We start from the raw sequence: 23,401 nt of genomic DNA on the forward strand, positions 1-23,401 counted from the left end.
AGCAGTTGTGTTTGTCCCACCAGGGCTCCAGCTGGTATATGTTGCTGCTTTCCTCGTCTTATTGGCTTTTCACCCAAATTTTGGAATTAATTTTTTTTAGGATGTCGTTTTTGCAATATCAGATAGAATGTACTGCATAAGATTGTGGAAGGTGCAGAGAGGCCGAAAAGGTGTTGTGAGCCTTTATACTGTACTCAACAATCCTCTCAGGGTCTACCAGAGACTGACACCCAAAAGTAAGTTTAATTGCAGAGTTCCATATTAAAACTTCTGCTGCTGGCCACCTCTCCCCCATCCTATCCCGATTGCCTACACTCTGTGCACTTTACTAGGACCCTCAGATATGTCTGAACTCGCTGGTCTTGCTGGCACCTGGGCCACAGGTGGTGCTGATGGCTCACTGTAATATTATAGAGAGACTGGTGCCAACCTAACATGGTTCCACCACAGGTTTCATTGAGCACATGATGCAGTGGAATCGTTCCCGATTTTGGTGGACTTCACATATAGACCTCAGGGTTTCTCGTGATGTTCTTCTTGGTTGCTCGGCTTCTCTTTAATTGTCAAATTTGGCGGGCAACAAATGAAGAGAGACAATTTCCTGTTGAGCTTTGATGGCAAACAATTAGAGATCCAACCTGCTCCCTTTACTAGCGAAAAAAAAAATCTATAGGAACACTGAAATAAAAATGATGCTGTTTACTCTAAAACATTAATATCTAGAAAACACATTCTTTAATTAAAAGTTAACCACTGGGCAAACATAGCCGACTTCTTTTCAGATTGATAGCTGTTGGGGAAGACTACTGCCACAGTGATCATCTTGATGATGGACAGGATGCAGTTGTTTACAACTTGATAGATGTTATCCAGGGATTTAAAAAATAACTTGATAAACAGACACATATGGAAAGACTGGCGGAAATATGTCTCTGTGCATGCTCCAGTCTGTACAAGCTTGGGTAAATATTAAGTAATTCAAGAATTGGTGTTTTCCTGTGTAACCTGATATCTTTTGTGAATACTTGAGTTGAGTTTATATAATGAAACATTTTGAACTGAAGAGTCATGTGCCAGAATTTTACCGCCCCTCCTGCCACAGGAATTGGAGCAGGCGGGGGGACGGACAATGGAAAGGTCCATTGACCTTGCGCGGGTTTTTACAGTTTCAGGCCAAGCAAGGCCAAAAAATCCCACCTGAGCCTTTATTAGCACAGAAAGAGCCCACTTGGCCCATCAGACCCATGCTGCCTCTTTGTAAAGCAAACCACTCCCCTGCTCTACATGTGGCCTTAAAGGTTTGATGCTTTCACTACCCTATCACGCGATGACTTACAACCATCATACAACAGAAAAGAAGAAATATTTAAATTAATTGAACATCTCCAGTTGTCAGAATTTACTCTGGAACTGTCAAACTTTAAGGTAAGTGTAGGGGAAGAAAGAATCAAGTTCTATAATCAAATGAGTCATAGAATCCCTTCATTGCAGAAGGAGGCTGTTTGGTCCATTGAGCCTGCACTGACTCTCCCAGTAACCCCATGTATTTATCCCACTAATCCCCCTAACCTACACATCTTGGAACACTAAGGCTGATTTAGCATGGCCAATCCACCTAGTTTGCACATCTTTGGACTGCTGTAATATTACCACCCTGTTATCTTCCAGTCCAATTTGTTTGGTGTGTCATGAAGGTTAATGATGTGGGAGATGCTGGTGTTGGACTGGAGTAGGCACAGTAAGATGTCTCACAACACCAGGTTAAAGTCCAACAGGTTTATTTGGAATCATCTGATGGAGGAGCATCGCTCCAAAAACTTGTGATTCCAAATAAATCAGTTGGACTTTAACCTGGTGTTGTGAGACAACGACCCGATGAAGATTAATGGCAGATGCTGGGATGTGGTTCCAGATGCAGTAGTAGGTTTTGTACCCAGGCCATATGCTGAACCACACAATGTGAGTGTGGCTTGACTGGGTCTAAAATTGACATCCACCTGTAGATTTTCCAGGAGGGCCCATTAATCCATTGGAGTCGGGTTTTCACAGTGGAGTCAGTTGTCCAGCCCTGATTAGTGTCGTGGCTAAGAGCTTACTAAACGCACACACTGAGTTAGACCACATGGTGCTGCACCGCATGCTGTATTTAACCACATCATGTTCTGGTATTTAAACTGATTACAAATACCAGCTTAGCTTGCTTAATTTTCAGTAATTTTTCATGACCTTTCAATTAGGGACGGATTTCCCAACCAAGGTGGGTAGCTCATGTTGGGAAGTTTCCCGACTTGGCAAACCTGCCCTGGATTTAAAAGGACGCCGTTGGGAAACAGGAGTGAAATAGAGCCAGGCTCGTTGACGCAGGATACAGATTGTAGGCGGCCCGGAGGTGGACATGCGTAAAGCAGGCTGACTAGAAGGCCTGTCTTGGTTATCTGGGATTTCATAAAATCATAGAATCCCTACAGTGCAGAAGGAGGCCATTCAGCCCATCACATTTGCACCGACCCTCCAACAGAGTCACCATGACCTTTCACCATGACCCCACGTATTTACCCTGCTAATCCCACTAACTTACACCTCTTGAGATACTAAGGGGTAATTTAGCATGGCCAATCCACCTAACCTGCACATCTTTGGATTTCGTCCCTTATGTTTTACAAACAGTTTCCTCGGTCTGGGCTCACAGCCAAGTCTCATTGGGTATGCCTGGCCACGAACACTGACCAACAAATCCTGAGCTCAGCAGGGAGTCCTGTCTTGGTTACTGAAGTGAACTTGCCGACTTTGCTTGTTTGACATCTTTAAGTGGTAACAAGTTGTCCTTTCTGTGATCTCCTTTGTCAATGTCTTGAACAAGATTAAGAGGTCTGAAGTTTTTGAAGTCTATGTTATTGATACTTGAATGATCTGTCTGATACTTTTAAAGCATTGCACAAACAGTGGCTTTTGTTCAAAAGATTTGTGAATGAGGTTTTTTTGTTTCTAAGCAGTTCCACGCTTGCCATTATTGCTGCATGGTTCATTAATTATGAATGTAACAGGCACGCTTTGAAAGCTGAGGGGGCATGGTTTGGCATTGAGTTGACTTGGGAGGGGCTTACCTTTCAAAACATTTCCAAATCCGAACTGTGTTTAAGGACTCCTCTGGTGGCTGTCAAAACTGAGGCATGGACAAGCTGACTCAATTCCATAGAAATTGCGGGAGTGGGGGAGGGTGCTCAGAGAAGCGTCCTCCCCGTAAGGGAGCTAGCCATGTCAGGAGTGCAACACCGCTATCTTGCACCACTGAAAATTGGGGACAGTAGGAAGGTAGCAGGACAGTCTGGTCTCACCTGCCATTTCTAAATGGCTCCTGAGTCAGACCAGCCTGGGCCTTTATTAAAGTGGGTGAAGAAGTTAGTCAAGAAGGCATATGCATGCTTGTCTTCATTGGCTGGGTCATTGGGTTTAAAAATTGGCAAGCCATGTTGCAGCTTTATAGAACCTTAGTTAGGCTGCATTTGGAATATAGTGTTCAATTCTGGTCGCTACACTACCAGAAGGATGTGGAGGCTTTGGGGAGGGTACAGAAAAGATTTACCAGGAATTTGCTTGGTATGGAGAGCATTAGCTGTGAGGAGAGTTTGGAGAAACTTGATTTGTTCTCACTGGAACTACAGAGATTGAGAGGTGACCTAATAGAAATCTACAAGATTATGAGAGGCATGGACAGAGTGGATAGTCAGAAGCTTTTTCCCAGGGTGGAAGAGTTAATTAGGTTTAAGGTCATAGGTTTAAGGTGCAAGGGGTAAGGAGATGTACGAAGCAAATTTTTTACACAGAGGGTGGTGGGTGCCTGGAACTTGCTGCCGGGGGAGTTAATGGAAGCAGATATGATTGTGAGTTTTAAGGGGCGTCTGGACAAATATATGAATAGGATGGGAATGGAGGGATCTGGTACCCGGAAGGATAGGGGGTTTTAGTTCAGTTGGGCAGTATGGTCGGTGCAGGATTGGAGGGCTGGAGGGCCTGTTCCTGTGCTGTAATTTTCTTTGTTCTTTATATATTCAAAATGAAAATATTCCTGCTTTCAACTGGAAAACAGTTTTGTACCACTTCTTTCATAATACTGAAATTAATTTCTGTTCAAATAAGGCTTTGAAAATATGGTTTTGCTTATTTGTTCTCAGATGAGATACTTCTGCATCAATATGTTGTTGTACATTTCAGATATCACCTCTGTTTGTGGACTGCCAGTCCCTGGCTCGCTCTCTTCAAGAACTCCCCCTCTACCTTAGACTGAACGTGGAAGCTGAGTTGGTACAGGTAGGATTCCTTTATTAAACCTGTCCTCAAGACACGCAGGTTTACTGAGAATTTTGCTGGTAGCCAGATTTCATACATTGAAGTCAGCTGTTCAGTGATGCTTGATAGCAGTGCTAAATGTCCTCCGAGCCATCTCCTGCCTTAAGCAATGAAGCTAACATCAGCAACTCAGCCGTGTGATGGATAGAAATTGCATTCCATTGCTGTGTGTATTCAGATAATTTAGCTGAATAGTTTTATGATGTTTTATTGTTATATGAAGCTTCACAAAATGTTGATGAATTGGGTAATTACTGTGAAAATCCAGATGACTTGATCATGAGCTGAGATTTTGTGCTTCCGGTGGTATGAAGCTGATTTTTTAAAAGTCATTCATGAGATTTGCATCTCATGAATATTGGCTGGGCCAATATTTATTGCCCATCCCTAATTGGCCTTGAACTGAGTGTCTCACTTGGCCATTTCAGAGGGCATTTAAATGTCACTCACATTGCTGTGAATCTGCTGTCACATGTAGGCCAGACCAGGTAAGGAAGGCAGGTTTCCTTTCCTAATGGACATTAGGGGGTGGGGGGGGGGGGGAGAGAGAGAGAAGGAGAGGAGGAGGGGGGGGAGGAGAGAGAAGGAGAGGAGGAGGGGGGGGAGGAGAGAGAAGGAGAGGAGGGGGGGGGAGGGGAGGAGAGAGAAGGAGAGGAGGGGGGGGGAGAGAGAAGGAGAGGAGGGGGGGGGAGAGAGAAGGAGAGGAGGGGGGGGGAGAGAGAAGGAGAGGAGGAGGGGGGGGAGGAGAGAGAAGGAGAGGAGGGGGGGGGGGAGGAGAGAGAAGGAGAGGAGGGGGGGGGAGGGGAGGAGAGAGAAGGAGAGGAGGGGGGGGGAGAGAGAAGGAGAGGAGGGGGGGGGAGAGAGAAGGAGAGGAGGGGGGGGGAGAGAGAAGGAGAGGAGGGGGGGGGAGAGAGAAGGAGAGGAGGGGGGGGGAGAGAGAAGGAGAGGAGGGGGGGGGAGAGAGAAGGAGAGGAGGGGGGGTGGGGGAGGAGGGGGGGTGGGGGAGAAGGAGAGGAGGCGGGGGGGGAGAGAAGGAGAGGAGGCGGGGGGGAAGGGGGAGGGGGAAGAGGCGGGGGGAAGAGATGGGGGGGGGAAGAGAGGGAGGGGGAAGGTGGGGGAAAAGAGATGAGGGGGGGAAGGGGGAAGAGAGGGGGAGAGGGAGGGGAGGGGGAGAGGGAAGAGAGGGGGAGGGGGAAGAGAGGGAGAAGAGATGAGGGGGGAAGAGAGAGGGATGGGGGGGAAGGGGGGAGAGGAGAAGGGGAAGAGGGAAGAGAGGGAAGGGGAAGAGAGGGAAGAGAGGGGGAAGAGAGAGGGGAGGGGGAAGAGAGGGGAGGGGGGGGAAGAGAGGGGGGAAAGGGGGGAGAGGGGGAAGAGAGGGGGGGGAAGAGATGGGGGGGAAGCGAGGGGGGAGGGGGAGGGGAGAGAAGAGGAGGGGGAAGAGGAGAGGGAGGTGGTGGTGGTGGTGGTGGGGGGGGAAGGGGGGTGCAGTTTAGAACGGAGTGGAGGAGGAACTTCTTCACTCAAAGGGTGGTGAATCTCTGGAATTCTCTGCCCGTTGAAATGGTGGAGGCTGCCTCGCTAAATATATTTAAGTCACGGGTAGATAGGTTTTTGACAGACAGGGGAATTAAGGGTTATGGGGAGAAAGCGGGAACGTGGAACTGATCCACTTCAGATCAGCTATGATCTTATTGAATGGCGGGGTAAGCTCAAAGGGCTAGATGGCCTACTCCTGCTCCTATTTCTTATGTTCAGTGCACTTAACTTACATGTCTTTGATCAAGAGACAAGGGAGAAAGGAGGGATCAGGATGTTGCATTTGGTAATCAGCCATGATCAAAATGAAGGGCGGAGCAGACTTGAAGATCCAAATGACCACCTCCTCCTTCTAGTTTCTGTGTTTCTATGTCTTTCAGACTGTAGAAGGAAACCCATGCAGACATGGGGAGAACTTGCAGACTCCAGACAGACAGTGACCCAAGCCGGGAATCAAACTTGGGTCCCTAGTGCTGTGAGGGAGCAGTGCTAACCACTGTGCTGCCCCTTTCAAACAGTGAATTATTTAGTTAGATTGGCAAATTAAGTCTCTACAGTTAACTCTCGATTTTTTTTCTCTCCTGATTTAGATAACCCCCCCTGCTGAGCTACCACAGGTGACGCTGAAGAGTAGGCATGATGGTCCAAGCAAATTCAGCCAGTTTAGAGCACAAGATCCCTCGTTAGCTGTGCACGCCATCCCAGTTAGCTCTGTGCCTGAGGATGCAGGCAAGCCTACCTTCAACCTCTCGCTCAAGCCCGTGACACAGGCAGCCAGGAGTGCTCCCCCAGCATCACAGCAAGCACCAGACAAGCTGGACGAGGAGCTGGATTTTTTACTTCAACTTGAAACGCCTGTCGGCAAAAACAATGAAGCTTTCTCAATGGGAGCTCAAGATGCAGAAGCACCTTGTGATCCTAAAATAGCTAATATTTCAGCGGGTGAGACGAATCATTCATTTCAAACCCTTTATTTTTATTTAAAATGCTGGAAATAATTGAAGTTGATCCTTTACTAAAATAGCATTCCTTGGTTCTCTTTGAATATACATAATTCCTATATTTATGTCTAATTTAGTATGTTTTCCACAGCTCTTGCTATTTTGCTGAATTACATTAATTTAATCATAGATGCAAGTAAATAGTCACTTTCACTTACATCTGGAGGAAGTAGCATCCTAAAGTGGTTATATTTAATTCAGTTTATGAAAATAACACCTAGGACAGGATTTACCAAGCATTGCAGGATCTTCCAGTCCCGCTGTTGTCAATGGGATTTTCTGTTGAATGCGCCCTTTGCAGCTGGGAAACACACGGCGAATGTGTGCAGTTAGCGAGACTAGAAGATCTCACCAGTGCGTACGGCTGGAAAGTTCCAGCCCAACTTTTAAGCACAGGTTTACCACTTTACATCACATCTATCCTTTTCTTCTGAGTAAGTCGTCTCACAACACCAGATTAAAGTCCAAAAGATTTATTTGGAGTCACAAGCTTTTGGAGCACTGCTCCTTCGTCCGGTGAATAAACCATTCACCGGATGAAGGAGCAGCACTCCGAAAGCTCATGATTCCTTACAAACCTGTTGGAATTTAATCTGGTGTTGTGAGACTGCTTACTGTACCCACCCCAGTCCAACGCCAGTAACTCCATATCTTTTCTTCTGAGCGAGCCGTTACCCTTGGCATACACTTAATGGTGCATGTTAGCCTCAACTCGGAGGTCAGGTCAGCTGAATATTGGCGGTGAGCACTGAAGCTAGTTTGTATTTTGCATGTGTACCTCCTGCTACAGTCACGTTATTGTCTCTTTGCTGTTATACAGACTCAACTGATGCAGAAGCGACAGACAAGATAAATCCACAATTAGCAGAAACAGCTAAGAAGCTTGATCCCGAGGAGGAACTGGAAGATTGGTTAGATAGTATGATATCATAATGTCACCATTACAATCCTGCAAGATTCTATGACTGAAGACTAGAGCTACATTGACAGTAAACACAACAGTGGCACCACCTTCCCTGCACATATACGGTGGAATAATTGCTGCTGTGGCATATATTTCAACAATGTTCCATTTCCTGCCTGTAAGAGAAACATTAATAAGTATGTGTTAATGGTTAAACCCAGCTCAGAAATTGTGGTTGAATGGCTTAGATGCAGCCACAAATTTCTAAATCTAACTGTATAAAAGGAGATTGCAGAGTTCAAGTGTATTAACTATAAAATCCATGAATAAAATGATCTGTAACTAAGATTTATTTTTTGGTGCAAAGGGTTAAGTTAATATTTATCAAATGTCCTTAAGCAAGTTTTTTTTAATCTATACCTGGGACATGGGTGTCGCTGGCTGGCCAGCATTAATTGCCCATCCGTAGTTGCCCTTGGAGAGCAGTTGAGAGTCAAGCCCATTGCTGTGGCTCTGGAGTCACATGTAGGCCAGACCAGGTAAGGATGGCAGATTTCCCTCCCTAAAGGACGTTAGTGAACCAGATGGGTTTTTCCAACAAATGAGAATGGTTGCACGGTCAGCAGTAGATTCTTAATTTCAGATTTTTTATATTGAATTCAAATTCCACCATGTGCCATGGCAGGATTCGAACCCAGGGCCCCAGAACATTAGCTGATTTTCTGGATTAATACCACTTGGCCATCGTCTCCCCAAAACTCCTGTAAGAGCTTTGTTCTCGGCTGCTGTAAAATAGCTCTACTGCAGTTCCGATTATTGTAATTACTTTTAAAAGCTACTTTAATTAATCATTTTGCACAGCTCAGCTCCAATAACCTTGAGTTTATTTTCAATGGCCAAACATTTTTCATTTTATGGAGAGAGAATAGAATTCCTACAGTGCAGAAGGAGGCCATTTGGCCCATTGAGCCTGCACTGACAACGAGCCCACCCAGGCCCAATCCCTGTAACCCCACGTATTTATCCTAGCTAATCCCCCTGACACTAATGGACAATTTATCATGGCCAATTGACCTAATTCGCACCTCTTTGGAGTGTGGGAGGAAATCAGAGCACCCAGAGGAAACCCATGCAGACATGGGGAGAATGTGCAAACTCTGCACAGATGGTGACCCAAGCTAGGAATTGAACATGGGTCCCTGGCACTGTGAGGCAACAGTGCTAGCCACCGTGCCACCCACTATTTTGAGTCTGGATGATCCTTTGAAGGGTCACCCAGACTCGAAACGTTGCCTCTATTCTCTCTCCATCAATGCTGTCAGACCTGCTGAGACTTCCCAGCATTTTCTGTTTGTGTTTCAGATTCCAGCCTCTGCAGGTAAGTTGCTTACATTTTCCCCATCCAATCACAAACCTTCATACCGATGAGGGCAGTCACAGAGCAGATCGTAGAACGATGCACTGTCAGTAACCACTTTGAGAATAAGAAAACAGATTTGATCCTGTAAAGAGGGTACATCATTGAATTTCATTTGCTTTATTTCAAAACTGTGCATTACATTGCAAACAGTCATCACCGACTGGTTCATTTCTCACTGATTTGAAATTGAAGCTTTTAGGTAGTGGTTACTTTCTGTTTGAAGGGGAGGTGTACGTGGCAGCACACAGCCAATGCACAAGTAATAGTAAGTATTACAGAATTTCACAAAATTAAATGTCATATCCAGTAACAACGTCATAAATTAGCAGCTCAGCTGTTGCTGTGGCAAGCACAATGAGGTGAAGCTTACGGTCGAACGTTGTACAATAAGACTCAACATTGTGAACAAAGAGAACATGTTCTAAGGTAGCTTTTCCCAAGACCACGAGCTAGAGAACAGAACATACACATTGTTGCATAGCTTTGGCTTACAGGTAAGGCACATTTTTTTTTTAATATTCCAGTGTTTTCTTGCAGTTTGTAACCCTGGCTTTGCCGTGAATCTATCTATTCAGTTAACCAGGAGCCACAGAAAAAGGTTAACTCAAAAATATCTTCATAACACTTCCAATTCTGATGCGTTTGGGTACTGAAAGCTGAGTGTCACTGCGTTTTTAAGACGGGTGCGTTTTCCAACACCTTTCACATTAATTCTCATTTTGCCTTGGAATAGTCAATACCTGCTCACTCCATTTCTTTCCATTATATACTCATGCCAAGCTCCTTGTGTTTCAGTCAGTAGATAAGGTCAGGAACTGTTTCCCTTTATCCAAGTAGATCCTCATACTGTTTACGGAAACAATCTCCAGCAGGGAAGAAATCCCAACAGCGTTCCTGGTACATCTTCCATACAAAGGACTCCTTAAATTGATGGACAAGAAGTTACGACCAAAATTATTGATGGTGGTATGCATTAAAAATAGACAATGTTACACTCTTCTACCTTGCCCTTTCATGCTATCGGCTCAGTGGCAGCAATGTTAAGAATTCCCCACTACCAACATCCTTGGGGTTGTCATTGATCAGAAACTCAACTGGATCCATCACAATCACACAGTAGCTACAACAGCAGGTCAGAGGCGACGAATACTGCGGCAAGTAACTCACCTCCTGGCTCCCTAAAGCCTATCCACCATTTATAAGGCACAAGTCAGGAGTGTGATGGAATATTCCCTACTTGCCTGGATGGGGGGTGCAGCTCCAACAACACTCTAGAAACTTGACAGTATCCAGGACAAAGCAGTCCACTTAATTGGCACCACATCTACGAACATCCACTCCCTTCACCACCAACGCTCAGTAGCAGCAGTGTGTACTATTTACAAGATGCACTGCAGCAATTCACTGAAGGTCCTTAAGACAGCACCTTCCAACTCACTTCCATCTAGAAGGACAAGAGCAGCAGATACATGGGAATACCATCATCTGCAAGTTCCCCTCCCAAGCCACTCACCATCCTGACTTGGAAATATTTTGCCGCTCCTTCCAGTCGCTGAATCAAAAGTTGAAATTCCCTCCCTAACGGCATTGTGGGTTAACCCAAAGAACATGGACTGTTGCGATTCAAGAAGGCAGCTCACCACCACCTTCTCAAGGGCAACTAAATGCTGGCCAGCCAGCAACACCCATGTCTCAGAAATGAATTTAAAAAATCATAGAATCCCTACAGTGCAGAAAGGGGCCATGTGACCCCAGAGCCACAGCAATGTGATTGGCTCTTAACTGCCTCCAAGGGCATCTAGGGATGGGCAATAAATGTTGGCCAACCAGCGACACCCGTACCCCACAAATGTATTTTAAAAAGTGAATAACCTCAGCCAGTACAGGAATTGAACTCATGCAGTTGGCATCACAAACCAGCCAACTGAGCTTGCTGACACTCCGGGACTTCCCTACGATCCCAGACGTCAATGTAGTGAACCTTTTTGCACACTTTAATGGCAGCTATAATCCTCCTTTAGGTCAGGAGACCAAAACTACACAATACCCCAGGTGAGGTACACAAAACCCCAACATTATTGCAGCAAGTTCCTATCTCTAAATCTTTATTAGAAAGGAATTGGAGAGTAACATCCCAATTTTTCTTCCTAAATGTTTGCTGTACCTGCATATTATAATTCTGTGATTCATTTACAAGGACGCACAAATTCCTCTGAAGACCAGTATATGCTGGGACCTTACCTTTCAATAAGTATCCTGCTTTTCCATTCATTGTACTGAAATGGATAGTTTTGTACTTTTCCACTCCATCTGTCATGCTCTTAATCACTTAACCAGAATCAGTCTGTTCGATATCTTTTTGCAACTTCTATGTCTTTGTCTCAACTTACTTGGCCGCCTGGTGTTGTTCCATAAGCAAACTTGGATATATTACACTTGGCCCTCTCAGATAAGCCATTGATATAGACTGCAAATAGCCACACCCTCAATAAACTCAATAGATGTGCCAAACATGATTCACTTTCGGAAAACTATATTGATGTGGGTGGCATGATGGCACAGTGGTTAACACTGCTGCCTCACAGCATCAGGGACCTGGGTTCGATTCCTGGCTTGGGTCACTGTCTGTGCGGAGTCTGCATGTTCTTCCCATGTCTGCATGTGTTTTGTCCGTGTGCTCTGGTTTCCTCACACAGTCCAAAGATGTGCAGGTTAGGTGCATTGGCCCTGCTAAATTTCCCCTTAATGTCCTGGGATGCGTAGGTTAGAGGATTAATGGGTAAATATGTGGAATTATGGGCCGAGGTGGGATTGCTGTTGGTGCAGACTGATGGGCTGAATGGTCACCTTCTGCATTGTAGGGTTTCTATGATTCTATTTCTATGATTCAGTGACCTGAGTTCAATTCTGACCTTGGGTCACTGCCTGTGTGGAGTTTGCATTCTCCCCTCGTGTTTGCATGGGTTTCCACTGGGTGCTTCAGTTTCCTTCCACAGTCAAAAGATGTGCAGGTTAGGTGGATTGGCCATGTTAAGTTGACCCTAGTGTCAGGGTGATTAGCAAGGTAAATATGTGGGGTAACGGGAATAGTGCCTGGGTGGAATTGTGGTTGGTGCAGATTTGATGGGCCGAATGGCCTCCTTCTGCTCTGTAGGGTTCTATGATTTTATGACTGCCTAATTATACTATGATTTTCCAAGAGCCTTTTAATTGCATCCTTAATAATAGATTCTGGCTTTATATCCTGTACCTCTCCTACGAGGATTGAATACTGATGTACAAAAGCATTTCAACACAAAAAGCTTACATTCCTGTGCCTGCTTGAGAACAAAACAAAAAATTCATTACAATTATTCAGATTCATGTTCCACATATTGTGACTTACCTGACCAGTGTGTTCAGTTTCATCTTTATTTATGAGATACATCATGAAGAACCTGAGAAAGAGAAGACACTTGGGAATAACGAGTACATTTGCATCTACTTCTCTGCCAAATTATTTTGGGATGTTGCAATTATTCAACATCATGAAATAAATGTTTTGCGTCAGGATTTTTTTCTGTCTGTGAGAAACCTGGGCTTAAATCTCAGTGTATAAATATCGCTACATGGTGTGGCACGGTGGCACAGTGGTTAGTGCTGCTGCCTCTCAGCACCAGGGACCCGGGTTCAATTCCGGTCTTCAGGTGACTGCCTGTGTGGAGTTTGCACCATCTCCCCGTGTCTGCGTGGGTTTCCTCAGTGCTCCAGTTTCCTCCCACACTCCAAAGATATGCGGGTTAGGTTGATTGGCCACACTAAATTGCCCCTAGTGTCGGGATTAGCAGGGTAAAGACACAAGGTTACGGGAATAGGACTGGATGGGATTGTGATTGGCACAGACTTGGTGGGCCAAACGTCCTTCTTCTGTATGGTAATATTTTGTGGCTGTGGAAATCATCAGTGGGGCATTTTCCCATCCTGTCACCATGGGATTGGAGTCGAGGTGGAGGGAGTGGGCAGACCACGCAAAGGTTTGTTGACCTCAGGCAGGATTTTACAGTTTTGGGGTGAGCACAGCTGGAGAATCCCCGCCCATCATGTTGTATGCAGATGCAGAGTGTTCTCAAGGCAGGCAATGGTAGTTTATACTTGGTGCCCAGTTTCTATGGTCTTATGGTCAATGCATCTGGTTGACCGCAGTGAGATGTGGGAGCAAGTGCTATTGACATTCAGCCCTGACAGAATTCAGCAGAAGGGTCATCGAGCTCTGGGTTGAAGGGTCATGGAGAATGGGCAGAAGAATGGAGTTGAGACTGAGGTGAGATCAGCCATGATTGTATCGAATGGCAGGGCAGGCACGAGGAGCTGAACAGTAGGGTAGTCAGTATGACCTCATTCCTCGCAGGAGCCACTTGCAAAGGGTACTGAGTCTATCAGCCTTTCCAGGAAAAGAACTGATTTTATAAAGCAATATTTGGATTGGCAGGAGGACTAAAGAGAGGACTAAACTTTTTCCCTTGGTGAAGACAACAGTGACCAAGGTGCAGAGATTAAAAGTAAAGGGCAGAAGGTTTAGCAGGGATTTTCATCCAGACGGTACTGGGAGTCTGGAACTCACTGCCTGAAAGGGAGGCAGAGACCCTCATAACAGTGGAGAACTATTGAGATGTGCACTTGTGATGTCAAAGCACTCAGGGCTATGGACCAAGTGCTGGGAAGTGACTGATGCAGATGCGATGGGCCAAAGGGTTTTTACTATGCTGTAGACCTGACTCAAAACCAGCTGGCTCTCCTCTCTGTTACCTTCTGAACTTCCTCCAACATTTAAATATTTTTCAATTTCCACTTGCAAACCTTGCTAAAAACAGCTGTTGGTGAGATATTAAATATGACTCATATATAAAAACTCTTCTTCAACGAGAGAACAGATTGTTTAAGAAACAGGAGTAGACCATTCAACTCTTTGCACCTGTTCTGGGTAGGAATATTAATGACAAGCTGAATTTACACAAGCTTCTCCCAAACACTGAGCTCAGTACACTCTGTACAACCTCTCAGCTTGCTTCATGTTGGTCTGCGCTGGTCAGTTGGTCTGCACTGACCAGTTTTAATGTGTGAAGTCCAAATACATATTGACACTGACAGGTTTCCAATTTTTCGTTTTGCATGTGCATTAATCACCAAGCCAGGCAATAGCTTCCGCAATGGCTCAGTAAGAAGTAGGAGCAGGAGTGAGCTATTCAGCTCCTCGTGCCTGCTCTGCCATTCGATACAATCATGGCTGATCTCACCTCAGTCTCAACTCCACTCTTCTGCCCATTCTCCATGACCCTTCAACCCAGAGCTCGATGAACCCTCCGCTGAATTCTGTCAGGGGGCAATCTTCAGTGATGTGAGTCACTGATTGCGGGTCACCGCAGCTGCAGCCCAGGGGTTCCCTGCAAAGGCCCCACTTGCGCCGACTTGCTGTATAGAGGTCCCGGCCCAGAGCAGAAACAGCACGGGACAGCCCAATTGTCACCTTGACACAGAACCTGCATCCAAATGCAGTGAGATAGGAAGAGGTAGAACCTGTTTTCGGGAGAAGATCCGTGGGGTGGCACAGTGGCACAGTGATTAGCACTGCTGCCTCACAGCGGTAGGGACCCGGGTTCGATTCCCGGCTTGGGTCACTGTGTGGAGTTTGCACGTTCTCCCTGTGTCTGCGTGGGTTTCCCCTGGGTGCTCCGGTTTCCTTCCACAGTCCGAAAGATGTGTGAATTAAGTGGATTGGCCATGCTAAACTGTACATTAAAGTTAGGAGGATCAGCAGGGTAAATATATGGGGTAACAGGGATAGGGTGGGACCATTATTGGCACAAACTCAATGGGCCAAATGGCCTCCTTATGCACTGTAGGGATTCTATGATCATACCTTCAGCAATGTAGGTGGATTCCAGCAGCATCCAAGTGCTACTTACTGTCAGTTACTGGTGGAATCAGAGTTTGGCCCCTTGTAAATTGCTCCCTGACCTTTGGTTTCCCTCATTCCTGTCCTCAGTTTCCCATCTTCAACTGTTCACAGGGTGGTCTTTTGGTTCTAGCTGGTGCCAGGGGAGCTCTAAGAAACTCCCCCCAAACCCAGAACCCAGGATGGGAGCAACAAGTGACTGGGACCATTGTCACCTCCAGGCCACCATTCCCCTGACTTGAATAGGTATCACTTTTCTTTTATTGTCACAGGATCCAAGCCCTGGAATTCCCTTTCTAATAATACATGGCCAATGGCAGTTGGAGAAGGAGGCCCACCACTACCTTCTCAAAAGATAACTAAAGTTGGGCAATAATTGCCAGCCTTGTCTATGTTGCCCACGTTCTGAGAATGAAAAGAATGCAATAACATTTGTAAATGTCGGAACTCCTGAATTTTTAGAATGGTAGCGCCATCTGAAGATTGGGCAGGGAACGCGTCCCCACTAACTCAGCAGGCCGCAGCAATGCCATTTTATGCTTTATTGAGCATTGATTGATCTGAGGTGGGATCTTCATTCCTGCTCAGGTGAAAGTCCCACCTTAGGGAGCTGCCTGTCCCTCAGATTGGCTGGCAGCTCTCCAGCCCCTCCAGCAACAGTGCTGCAGTGGCTGGAAGAGGAACTACAACCAACCAACGTGAGACTAAGGGCAGGACTTTCCTGTCAAATCATTGCGGGGGGTGGATGGATGGAGGGAACCATACAAAGGTGTATTGACCTCAGGTAGAATTTCCCGGTTTTGGAGCAAGCATGGCTGAAAAATTCCGCCCATGTCTTGGGAATCAGAGCCACTTGCAAGTGAAAGGGGTCCCAAGACATGCTGGGTAAGGAAGCCCTGGGAGACGGGGTGTAGGTTGTCAAAAGGGCGATCTCATGACTTAGGCTCGGGAACGAGGGAAGTTGGAGGTCACTGGACCTTAAGATGGGAGTGCCCCACCCTGTCAGAAGAGGGATACTGATAGAGGTGTCCTCTCCCAGCCAAGATCTAATGTCCCTCATATCTGGGGCCTCCCCATCATCATGTGCCTACCAACCTAAAAATTGCGCAGAAAGTCTCTCAGGTGGTCACTAATCAGGACAAGGGTAGGCTTCAAGTCCGACATCTTGCCCACCCCAGTGTAAGGTCACTGTGGGGTCACAACAGGCGGGAACCCACAGAGTTTGAATATTTTTAACACAGAACTGGATAGATTCTTGATAAGCAGACGGTGAAAGATTGTTAGAAGGTTGGTGGGAAGCAAATTTGAAGTTACCATCAGAGCAACTGTGATCTCATTGAATGGCAGAGCAGGCTCGAGGATCGGATTGGCCTGCTCGGGCCCCTTGTTCATGTGTACTAACACTCTAAAGTAATCACCATGTACTATTAAGCAAAATAAACATTGAAGCATTTTTTCAAGCAATTGGTTATTTGATTTTAAAATTATTTATTTAAACCTACATTTTAAAATGATCAGACTCCTTGGCCACATTCCAGTAATAAATGAACGGCTAAAATTAATCTTAACTTCAATGGTCTTTAGGTAAATTTCACAAACACAGCTCACAAATGCAGAACAAGCCAACTGTTACTCACAGATAGTTTGCAAGGTTGTGTTCTTGTAAGGTATGTATTTCAAAACCATGCGGTATCGTGTCGAAGTAATCATTGCCGATTCCACAGATAAAGCATTTGGTCTAGGATTCAATGAAAGAGCAATTCATTTGAAACACTGTCTTAGCTACTTTCTGACACAAAAAAAGCTTAATATTTCTTCAGAATTCAAGGGCCGCACAGTGGTTAGCACTACTGCCTCATAGCGCCGGGGACTTGGGTTCAGTTCTGGCCTTGGGTGACTATCTGTGTGTAGTTTGCATGTGGGTTTCATCTGGGAGCTCTGATTTCCTCCCAAAATCAAAAGATGTGCAGATTAGATGGATCGGCCATGCTAAATTGCCCCTTAGTGTCCAAAGATCTGTAGGTTAAATGGATTGGCCACGCTAAAATTGCCCCTTAGTGTCCAAAGATGAGCAGGCTAGGTGGATTGGCCATGCTAAATTGTGCCTTAGTGTTCTGAGATGTGTAGGACAGAATAGTTAGCCATGGTAAATGGGTGGGCTTACAGGAATAGGGCAGGGGAGAGAGCCTAGGTAAGATACTCTGCCAGAGTGTCAGTCCTGACTTGATGGGCTGAATGGCCTCCTTCTGCACTGTAATGATTTATGAGTCTATGAGGAAACTTTGGTTGCTTGGTGGCTATGTAAAACATCTGTATAATACCACCCCTGGTATCAGTACTGTGTTACTGTAAGAACACAAGGAATAGTTAACAAATATGTCAATTCCCATCAAAGTGCTACCTTCAACACAGGAGGGAGAAGAAAATAGTGTGGAAAGGTGCGGGGGTGAGAAATCTGTCACACTTCAGGAATCTCACTCCTAACAACACAGACTGAGATCTTTAGAAATAGCAGAAAGTGAGAATCGATCTTAATTCCAATAGAAAGGTATGAATGTAAGGTCTAAAAGAAACACACCTCCATGTCTTCTCGCACTTGCTCCTGTTGGTCTCTCAGTTCACCAAAGGCGTCAATAATCAAACCTAAGTAGCAGAAAGTGATAGCGTAAGCAACATGTGAGCGGCTTATACTTTCCGTGACATTGCCGCTGAACTCTTACACACCGACACTTGTGTGGGCTGGTACAATTTACAACCAAAAATTTATCTGAACCTTTAACACCAATCATCTGACAACAGAATTTGTTTTTGCTTGAAGCCTAGGATTTTTCAATCATGGTTCTGAAGTTTTCTGCCCTATTTACAGTTTATCTGGTATTCACTATCTAATGAATTATGCAGACCCAAGACAAATGTCAAGCAAGATCAGTGTAACAAGAATTTTAATTAAAATACTTCCTCCATCATAATTACAAGATAAGTCGGATCACTGATTCATTTGGATGTTCGCACACATTGGGAGGGACATGGACTTATTTGTACTAATTTGATATTGTATTAATTTGCCTACATGTCTACAACTTGTAGCACAAGGCAGACATTGTTTGCACTCTTTAATGCATTACATTGGTACTAAAATGATTGCAAAGTATTCATACAGCACATAAATTGACCAACCTTCTCAATAGATCCATTTGGCCTCCTGCTATCATTTCTCATCTAATTCCATCTATTTGTAATGACCTCAGCGAAGCCTGTGAGGTTGGTCTCTTTGAGTACGAGCTCCCTGATTGAGGTAATGATTGTAAGAAGTCTCACAGCACCAGGTTAAAGTCCAACAAGTTTATTTGATAGTGAACCCACAAGCTTTCGGGGTTTGCCCCTTTGTCAGGTGAGTGGAGAGTTCTGTGGAGAGTGAGTGGAGACCAGAACACTCAACTGACGAAGGGACAAACCCCGTAAGCTTATGGGTTTACTATCAAATAAACTTGTTGGACTTTAACCTGGTGTTGTGAAACTTCTTACTGTGTTTACCCCAGTCCAACGCCGGCATCTCCACATCATATGGTAATGATTGCCAGCCCAGAGAGTCTCACCTGTGTATATATTAAGGAGTGTCAGGGCCACTGGCATGCTGGATTCTGACTGCGTACAAGGAGCACTCAAGGAGTGGGGTAGATGTTTTAAGTGCAGGGAATCTGGTGAAGGGCCTCTGGGGAGTTATTTCAATATCTTTCTAGACTTTTCACCCTCCGGTGATCATTTATTTTCTCCTGAAAGGCATCTGTGTTACTCATCTCACTACTCCTTGTGTTAACCTTCTCAGGTCAGAAATGTCAATTACTAGGGGGGGGCAACGGTTTAAGGTAAATGGGGAAAGTTTAAAGGAGATGTGAGAGGCAGGATTTTTACACAGAGGGCGGTGAATCGTTGGAACGCGCTGCCAGAGGAGGTGGTGGAAGCAGATACAATAGCACCATTCAAGAGACACCTTGACAGATACATGAATAGGCAGGGAGTAGAGGGATATGTGCTGCGTAGAGGCAAAAGATCTTGAGAAAGGCTTCATGTGTCGACACAGGTTTGGTGGGCCAAAGGCCTTGTTCCTATGCTGTACTGTGCTCTTTGTAACAAGTAACACGGTGTAACCATTCTGGGTAAAGGAGCTTTTCTTGAACTCACGATTGGATTTATATTGATATTTTACATGAGCTACCGTTGCCCGCAAATGGAAACACTTTGGGTTGATTAATGTTTGGGGGTGGATGGCTCATCACCCACCCCCATCAGAAGCAAAGTCAGCCCATGGTGCCAACCCACCCCATGCCAGACCACCTCACACCCACTGCCAAAATGTGCTGTGGACAGACTAAACCAGGGCTGAGTGGAACTCATGTCTCTCACCAGAGAGGAAGCACCAGCTGCGGGAGCCACGGCCAACCTGACCGAGCTAAATATTTGATGGTGTGAACATCATATTACCAGGATCGATCATCTTGATGCGGTCGACCCTTTGATTGGTGATTTCAGTATGGCAGATAGGCTGCCAGTCTGGGCATCTGCCCACCTCTGGTACTATGGGTGAGAGTTCAGGGGTGGGTGGAAAGGCAGTGGGGTGGGCACTCACTCTAATTTATATGTCCATCCTGACTCCCGCTGGCAACATGCCCCATGGGGGCACATTAAGTGTAGCTCTTTCTCATCATTGATCCCATCAAACCCGCTCATAATGTTAAAGAACTCTATAAGGCCACCCTTAGGCTCTTTCTAAAAGAACCCCACTCTGCTGAATCTTTCCTCGATGGTATAGTCTCTTAATCCTGGTATCAGGCTAGCAACTTTCTTTACCGCAGCTTTCCCATTGCCTGCATGTTCTTGGAGACCGGGACAGTTCGCAATTCGCCAAATGTGGCCAGCACATTGTGGCTCATTGAGGCTCTGCTGCCTCACAGCACCAGGGGCCCGAGTTCGATTCCTGGCTTGGGTCACTGTCTGTCTGGAGTCTGAACTTTCACCCTGTGACTGCGTAGGTTTCCTCCCACAGTCCAAAGGTGTGTGGGCTAGGTTGATTAGCCATGCTGAATTGGCCCTTAATGGCAGGGGGATTAGCAGGGTAAATACTTGGGGATAAGGGATAGGGCCTGGGTGGGATTATGATCGATGCAGACTCGATGGACCGAATGGCCTCCTTCTGCTCCGTACGGATTCTATGGTTCTAATAGGGAACATGGAAGATGCACAATTGGATGACTTTGAAATGGGGGTTGGGATCAGTTTCAGTGAGGGAGGGGGAAGAAGGGCTTTGAACCAGATGGGTACAGATGAATATGGGAGTCGGGGAAAGCAAATATGCAGGGTGAAGTTTACTGGCTGCGCGCGGCTGGCCATCACTGCGAGCGAGGACGAATGGCCTCCTTCTATACTGTCAGGTTCTGTGATTCTCTAACCAAGAATGTGCCTCACGAGTACTGGAAGATTAAAGTGGTCGATGTCTATCGGTACTCAGAAATTTAACACTGAAGAGCGAACTGCACTAAATCTTTTGGATGAAAGAATTTATTTGAAATGAATGCGACCTCCAGGCTTGCTTGCGATAATGATACATACCCTGAATAATGGCCAGTAGGATGACAATGACAAAGAAAAAGAAGGTGATGTCAAAGATAATTCGGTACATTTCAGAAGGATCACCAGCGGGGTCTTCAATTTCATCTCCAATGCCACCTCCAGCCCGGACACCCACGTACATGTGGAACAAGTAGCACTGAAAATGAGAAAAGACAATGCGTCACGTAGTGTCAGAGACAGTACCGTCAGCTGGGGATTGAAATGTGTTACAAAGGCAGGAAGCATTGAACTGTGACTGCGAGGTAGAAAGTGGTGAGTCATTCTTCGTTCTGTCATCGCTGCTGCTCCAAAACTCACTGAATAATTTGTTAACTACTTAGTCGGTGTGCTCAGTGAGCTTCACTCTTCCTGGGCTGGAATATGAGAATTCAGCGAGCGATCCCATCACATTTCGTGTGCCACTGAACAGTCGTGATGTGCAGATGCTGGCGTTGGACTGGGGTAAACACAGTGAGAAGTCTGGCAACACCAGGTTTAAGTCCAACCGATTTATTTGATAGTAAATTCACTAGCTTTCAGGGTTTGTCCCTTTGTCAGGTGATTGGAGAGTTCTGACCTCAGACACAGCATATAACAGCACAGACTTCAAAGACTAAAGACTTTAAGACTTGAATAGCAGGTTAAGTGTAAAGACTCACGTTCTAATCAGCAATCTGTAAACTGTGTGTGCTGTTATATGCTCTGTCTGAGGCCAGAACTCTTCATTCACCTGACAAAGGGGCAAACCCCAAAAGCTCGTGAGTTTACTATCAAATAAATTGGTTGGACTTAAACCTGGTGTTGTCAGACTTCCCACTGAACAGTGCCAGGCCCATCAGTGATGCCCCGCATGGTTAATGGTTTGCTGACATTCAGAGTGTGGGTTACACATGAGGAATTGCAGGGTGACACAGTGATTAATTCTTCCTTCACAACTCTCTGGGGAAGAGATTTCCACAGACTAACAGCCTTCGGTTAAAAACAAATTCTCCTCATCTCAATGGGAGACCCCACCCCTCTAATCTTTGGATGATAATTTGTGAACAGAGTTTCACAGTGAGGCACAGTGGTTAGCGCTGCTGCCTCACAGCGCCAGGGACTCAGGTTTGATTCCCGGCTTGGGTCACTGTCTGTGTGGAGTCTGTACATTCTCCCTGTGTCTGCGTGGGATTCCTCCGGGTGCTCCAGTTTCCTTCCACACTTTAAAGACGTGCAGGTTAGGGTGCATTGGCCATGCTAAATTCTCCCTCAGTGTACCCGAACAGGCGCCAGAATGTGGCGACTAAGGGACTTTCACAGTAACTTCATTGCAATGTTAATGTAAGCCTACTTGTGACTAATAAATAAACTTTAAAGTCAGAGACATTGGAAACGTACCCAGTGTAACAAACTCCATTCTAAAGGTTTAATTCATTTGTGGGACATGGGTGTCGCTGGCTGCCCAGCACTTATTGATGTGGTGATGCTGGTGTTGGACTGGGGTAAACACAGTAAGAAGTCTCACAACACCAGGCTTTTGCTACCAAATAAACCTGTTGGACTTTAACCTGGTGTTGTGAGACTTCTTACAGCATTTATTGCCCATCTCTAGTTGCCCTTGGAGTCAAGAGTCAGCCACATTGCTGTGGCTCTGGAGTCACATGTAGGCCAGACCAGGTCAGGACAGCAGATTCCCTTCCCTAAAGGATATTAGTGACCCAGGTGGGGTTTTTACGACAATCGACAATGGTTTCATGGTCATCAGTAGATTCTTAATTCCAGATCTTTTAAATTGAATTCAATTTCCACCATCTGCCGTGGTGGGATTCGAACCCGGGTCCCCAGGACTGAGTTTTTAGATCAAGAGTCTAGCAATAATGCCACTAGGCCATCGTCTAATCCAGAGTGATGGAGGTGAAAACTGATAAAGCTATTCAACAATATATTAAGCTCCAATCGCTACCACAAATCTCACATCTTCTTCAGTATGGTTGTGGGAATCATTCTGCTGGCCTGCACTATGGTATGGAACAGGCAGGAAGAGCGTTCCAGGGGCCTGCAAGCGGACAGCAATGTCATGAGCTCTCCACACTGTCCCTCACACCCAAAACAATCTCCCCAAACTCCCCAGGACACCACCTCTGCTCCCTCCCTGAAAGTCCCAACCCCTCAAGCCAGTCTTTCCCCCATCTCCCTTTCACCCCACCCTTGAATCCAAGAAGCTTAAAACACGGTTGGTCTGTGTGCCCGTGGTTTCTGTGCGCCACGCCCAAAATCGCACCGGGCGCCTAAAATCTTGGACACTCAGCGATTTAATCCCCTCAATAAGTAGCATCATTACCAGCTGGTGCACTGTCAGTCTGTCTGTTGAATGATATATCACGCAAGTGTGTGCGATAACACTGGGATACACGCCTGTGTTTCCAGGTGGTGCAAACGCTGCTTAAAACTCTACTTCATGGCATTATTTACAAGAGGAGCAGCAGCAGCGCTACAATCTATGTATCCCTTCATCCATCACTGTGGAAACAGCTTATCTGGCCATTGCTACATTTGCTTATCGTGGGATCTTGCTGTGTGCAAATTGGCCACTGCCACATGTGACAGCACTTCAAACATAGCTGTAGAGCACTTTGGGATGTCCTGTGTTCATGAAAGGTTCTATATAAATGCAG

At 45.8% G+C, this 23,401-nt stretch overlaps 2 protein-coding genes across 6 annotated transcripts in view; one reads left to right on the plus strand and one right to left on the minus strand.

Moving 5' to 3' along the window:
* The window catches only part of aven (apoptosis, caspase activation inhibitor), a 66,171-nt gene extending 58,031 nt beyond the window's left edge, over window positions 1-8,140 (plus strand). The window contains exons 4-6 of the mRNA XM_080203147.1: window positions 4,213-4,308; window positions 6,474-6,825; window positions 7,705-8,140. Of these exons, the coding sequence (XP_080059273.1) occupies window positions 4,213-4,308; window positions 6,474-6,825; window positions 7,705-7,817 (561 nt within the window). The 3' untranslated portion in view covers window positions 7,818-8,140. The remainder of the gene's footprint in view (window positions 1-4,212; window positions 4,309-6,473; window positions 6,826-7,704) is intronic.
* Window positions 8,141-9,297: 1,157 nt separating this feature from the next.
* The window catches only part of ryr3 (ryanodine receptor 3), a 322,306-nt gene continuing 308,202 nt past the window's right edge, over window positions 9,298-23,401 (minus strand). For all 5 annotated transcript variants that reach the window (XM_080203146.1, XM_080203145.1, XM_080203144.1 and 2 more), the window contains 5 exons: window positions 20,748-20,904; window positions 17,719-17,783; window positions 16,778-16,878; window positions 12,594-12,645; window positions 9,298-10,129 (listed from right to left, as the gene is read on the minus strand). In XM_080203146.1, the coding sequence (XP_080059272.1) occupies window positions 10,034-10,129; window positions 12,594-12,645; window positions 16,778-16,878; window positions 17,719-17,783; window positions 20,748-20,904 (471 nt within the window). In that variant the 3' untranslated portion in view covers window positions 9,298-10,033. The remainder of the gene's footprint in view (window positions 10,130-12,593; window positions 12,646-16,777; window positions 16,879-17,718; window positions 17,784-20,747; window positions 20,905-23,401) is intronic.

Source organism: Carcharhinus amblyrhynchos, chromosome 14, assembly GCF_965287045.1.
Source record: "Carcharhinus amblyrhynchos chromosome 14, sCarAmb.v2.hapA, whole genome shotgun sequence".
NCBI lineage: Eukaryota > Metazoa > Chordata > Chondrichthyes > Carcharhiniformes > Carcharhinidae > Carcharhinus > Carcharhinus amblyrhynchos.